The sequence below is a fragment of the Rhizopus microsporus genome, assembly GCF_002708625.1.
Source record: "Rhizopus microsporus ATCC 52813 unplaced genomic scaffold scaffold_105, whole genome shotgun sequence".
NCBI classification, from domain to species: domain Eukaryota; kingdom Fungi; phylum Mucoromycota; class Mucoromycetes; order Mucorales; family Rhizopodaceae; genus Rhizopus; species Rhizopus microsporus.
The window spans coordinates 1-1,525 of NW_019672020.1; the positions used below are offsets into that span (position 1 = coordinate 1).

At 29.8% G+C, this 1,525-nt stretch overlaps 1 protein-coding gene and 1 non-coding gene across 2 annotated transcripts; both read right to left on the minus strand.

Annotated features, from left to right (window-relative positions):
- Positions 1–675: 675 nt before the first annotated feature.
- RHIMIDRAFT_242973 (uncharacterized protein) lies at positions 676–969 on the minus strand (the record flags this gene model as incomplete). Its single annotated transcript, XM_023609876.1, has 2 exons — positions 676–787; positions 887–969. 2 exons carry the CDS (start codon positions 967–969, stop codon positions 676–678), a joined length of 195 nt encoding a protein of 64 aa, XP_023460879.1.
- On the minus strand, positions 913–983 carry RHIMIDRAFT_t72. The gene has a single exon. It is a non-coding gene; the product is annotated as a tRNA-Gly (tRNA).
- Positions 984–1,525: the final 542 nt, after the last annotated feature.

Sequence of the window (1,525 nt, forward strand, 5' to 3'; positions counted from 1 at the left end):
CCTCCTTTTTGCAAAAGCATTGCTCTTTTATACTTGATAAAAAGTAATTAGAGTTTTGATATTTAAGGTTTTTTTTTTGAAAACTGTGCTACAGTAGTTACAATACCAAAAATAGAATTGTCGTGCCTGTTATAGATTTCTTAAATAGGAATAATATAAAATGTATAAGTGTTTTTTTTTGTTAAATTTATCCTCTCTTTATTTTCATTGAAATCAATCTCTATTTATATTCTTTTACAAGTGTTCTTCTTAATACTAATTATTATGTTTTCTGAGTCATCATGAGGTTATATACTTGAGTGCTTATGATGAGTCATTTCTTGTAATTGACATGTATTGTAAAAAGGTTAGGTTTGGGTAAAGGCTTGAATGTAATTTGAGTTATATAAGAGTTTTTGTCGCGTGACCACCAGATCTTAATAGATCAAAAGAGATAACTTGAGTTATATAAAAATAAAAGTAAAGATAAAAGTGAATTCTACTGATACGAGGCTTCAGGATAAGCGTATCGGTAGTTAAGAGTGTTAAAAGAAAAGTAAAAGTATAGAAGAGTAATAAAAAGATACTCTAAAATACAAAATGTATTAGAAAGTAAAAGTTGATAACTAACAGTTAACTAACAGATAACTAACTTTTTTTATTTAAAAATATTGAATGTATTTATACTAAAATAATTTATAATTCATTTGTTTGAACTTCATGAGGAACATGAACTTCATACAAGTCGTGAAGTTCGTCTGCCTCATGAAGTTCGTGAGGGTCACGAAGTTCATCCGTTTCAACTCCGCTATTGTTACAGTATAACTACTAAAAAGGATCAACAGCGTAACTTGGCTAAAATTGAAATAAGTTGTACAAAATATACGATAGAATCAAAAGATATTACAATGACAACATACAAAAGAAATGAATTGCGTCCTCGGGGAATCGAACCCCGGCCTTCACCTTGGAAGGGTGAAATTCTACCATTAAACTAAGAACGCCTCTACGTTTTGTTACGGGTTACAATTGTTTAGTTGGTTCGCCGTAAAATTCTCTACACTGGACCTTGTTGAGTGTTTTCGGGATCGAACTTTGAACGTGAATAACTCTATCAATTCTTTATGAAAAAGCGCCAGAAAAAGCTTAAACGATACCTCAGATAAATATCTACAAGTGCATATAAAAAAGCTTAGAGTTTGTTTGATATCTTTTCTTTTTTCTTGATTTTAATTTTTTAGCATAAAAATTTAATATACACTATAAAAATCTATTTTTCTTCAGAAACTAACGCAACAGCTACATCCAGCATAAAAATTAAAGTATATAACCATTTTAAACTGCTCAGTTATCTATGCTTTTCATGAAGAAAATGCAAAAAGTAAACAATAGTTGTGTTTTGACATGGTACAAGCTATCTAAATTTAGAAGGTGGTGTTGTATTCATACTTAGTGGATCAACTATTAACCACATATGAAACAATAACTGGCAATTATTCGACTTCAGCTTGTTACTTTGAAACAACTGTGCGGATCATTATTTAAG